The sequence below is a fragment of the Acanthisitta chloris genome, unplaced genomic scaffold, assembly GCF_000695815.1.
Source record: "Acanthisitta chloris isolate BGI_N310 unplaced genomic scaffold, ASM69581v1 scaffold37232, whole genome shotgun sequence".
NCBI lineage: Eukaryota > Metazoa > Chordata > Aves > Passeriformes > Acanthisittidae > Acanthisitta > Acanthisitta chloris.
In genome coordinates this window covers 347-3,012 of record NW_008661687.1, presented here as the reverse complement: position 1 = coordinate 3,012, position 2,666 = coordinate 347, and the positions used below count along the sequence as shown (strand labels likewise).

General features: G+C 41.5%; 1 protein-coding gene across 1 annotated transcript in view; it reads right to left on the bottom strand.

Annotated features, from left to right (window-relative positions):
• Window positions 1-2,376, bottom strand: part of ATP5C1 (ATP synthase, H+ transporting, mitochondrial F1 complex, gamma polypeptide 1) — a 4,553-nt gene extending 2,177 nt beyond the window's left edge. The window contains 5 exon segments of the mRNA XM_009070316.1: window position 1; window positions 4-23; window positions 475-679; window positions 1,291-1,422; window positions 2,346-2,376. The exon segment at window position 1 is cut by the window's left edge and continues 105 nt beyond it. Of these exon segments, the coding sequence (XP_009068564.1) occupies window position 1; window positions 4-23; window positions 475-679; window positions 1,291-1,422; window positions 2,346-2,364 (377 nt within the window). The 5' untranslated portion in view covers window positions 2,365-2,376.
• Window positions 2,377-2,666: the final 290 nt, after the last annotated feature.

The following is a 2,666-nucleotide window of genomic DNA, read 5'->3' as shown; positions in this document are numbered from 1 at the left end:
GCAGGAAGTAGTTGCCATGTGTCCTGCAGCAACAACAAATCTGTGTTAAAACCAAGAGGATGCTCTGAAGGACAATAATAAGTCAGCAAGACCCACTAGTGTAATTTAGGAGTGTTGAGCACTGAACATTTTAATGAATCAGGGTCTGAGAGAAATTTTGTTTTTTTCAGTTAAATTATGACACCTTCTTCCCACACACACTTGTATCAGTGCCCGTTTTCTTTAGACTTTTATTTCAAGAATGCAATAGTGCTGTGCAGCAGTTTCACAAATTGCTAGATGATCAAAACCCTTTTTAGGATATTTGCAGACATTTTTTAAGGGAACTTGAAGTTAGCACAGTTCCATTAAATGCAATTTACTGCCAATGCCACACAACTTTCTAAGCAGCCTTGAAACTTCTACCACAGAAAACAACCAAAACCCTGAAAACAAACCCTTTTAGGGTCTGAGTTTTGCAACCTGTCCTTTTACCTCTGCAGCAGGCCTCTGATCTTGTCACCCACTCCAACCACCATAACCTCCTTCCCTGCGTTTGAGAGGTTGGTGATCTCATTCTTCAAGGTTTTAGCAATAGATGTATGGATAGCACCACACAGGCCTCGGTCAGAGGACACACCAATAAGGAGGTGCTTCTTCCTGTCCTCAGGTGCCTTTATTTCTGCTTTCTCATAGAGAGCTAAAAAAAAATAAGATGGTAAAGTTTTTCAAGAGTGCCAAGATGCAAATAAGTCACGAAAAATACCTCTGAATTATTCTAATTAAAACCAGTTCTAAAAGGGTTTCAGATCCCAGCCAGATTAATTTTATCTCCCTCACCATGATTCAGCTTTGCACTTGATCTGACCAGAGGTAAACAAGAAATAACTGAAAGCAGCCACAGCTCTGATCAGATGTCACACAGTATCATCACTCAGTGAAGTTCACTGTGCCAGTCAAGTGCTCCAGGAAGGTTTGGCAGTAGCTGTAAGTGCTGCAGAGATATGACACAATTCCATTAACTGACAGAAGCAGCATAGAAATTCTGAGCTGTGGTGTTTTTATGACTAAACAACCATGTCAACACACAGTTAAAAAAGCAATCAGAAATCATAATGAATTTCACATTAGGACTCTTAAAATTAAACAACTTTCCATAAACCACTTATAAGGAATACTCAGGATAGCCTAGAGATGCAAATTTTTTTGGAAATAAACCATTGGAAGGTTAAAAACTCTCAGCATTTTATCACCACCATGAAAGGCTCCTCCTCTGCTCCCACATCACAGGGGGCAAGATCCTTCTCTCACCCAGGGCTCCTGTTCCATAGATCCTGGCAGGCTTCAGCTCACGCTCAGCTCGTGCGTATTTGGCTGCAGAAACCATTTTCATGGACTTGGTGATTTTCTGGATGTTCTTGATGGACTTCAGGCGCCTGGTGACTGCAAGGTGAAGAGTTCAAGGTCATGGGCACAATCACATCAAAACCAAACAATAAAATGGCAGCCACAGCCACCCAAAAATATTTTGCCATGTTCCTCAATGAAGAAAAGTAAATAAACATGCAGTGCACAAAAACCCCTCATAAAACACCTCAGTATTTCCAGTAAGAAAGCAGTAAGGGGAGGATCGTGGCTAACAAAAGCATCTTTACAACAGAGATGTTTTTTCCTTCAGACTTAACTTTTATCTAACAGTTAGCTCAACATAAACCTGTTGACTGTTATCTTTGCTTCCATTTCTGTTTCACAAACACATCACTTGAGGTATATTCTCACCTTTCCCAGATGACAAGAGGAAACACACAACCACAGTCTGAAGACACAAAATAAATGTCCTTCTCTGATAAGACTGTGGTAAAATGAGATTCATAACAACACTGATGCAAAAAGAAACCAGAACAGGTACCCTACAGACAAGCATAATTCCAAGGCAATATCCCTGTAGAAGAATCTATGAGGAATGGCTTGAGGAAGCATTATCAAAGTGGCATCATTCAGTTGACCTTTTCCCCTCCAAATGCTGCATAAAAGCACAAGGAAATGAACACGCAAGAAAGTAAAGTGATTCTTGGAGGTGAGTGAAAATCTGGCTTAGCACGTGTGTTTAAGTTATTGATAAAATAGGTTTGAGTACAAGTGTGCTAGGTTGCTGAAAAGACATTAAATTAGTGGCAGAACCATTTTAGGCAATGCCTTTCCTGGAGGACACTTGTTTAATATATGAAGTGCTGGAGGTCCATATACCAAAGTTATGGTGTGTCACAACCAATTTACCCCACAAAGCCCATGCAAAATTGTCTTTTAACACCTGATTTTCCAGCAGCACTCCCCCTCTCTCAAAAGCAAGCAAAACCTATACTTACTGTCCTTCAGAGTTGCCATATTCCTGACTTGGCCCCTGTAAAGGAATGCAGGAGGAATTAGGATAACTCACTAGCTCTACAGCAAACCAACACCCGAACAGAGCAAGTTCCTTCCAGAAGGGGGGAAAAGTCAAGACGTGCTGGTTTTTATAATGCATCTGTGGCTGGGACAAGCCACTTTATATTCACATCTCATCCTCCCCCTCACCCTCTGTGTCATTTCATAGAATGTCAAGGGTTGGGATGGAGCTTAGAGATCATCCACCCCAACCCCTGCCCTGGGCAGGGACAACTCCCACCAGAGCAGGTTGCTCAAGGCTT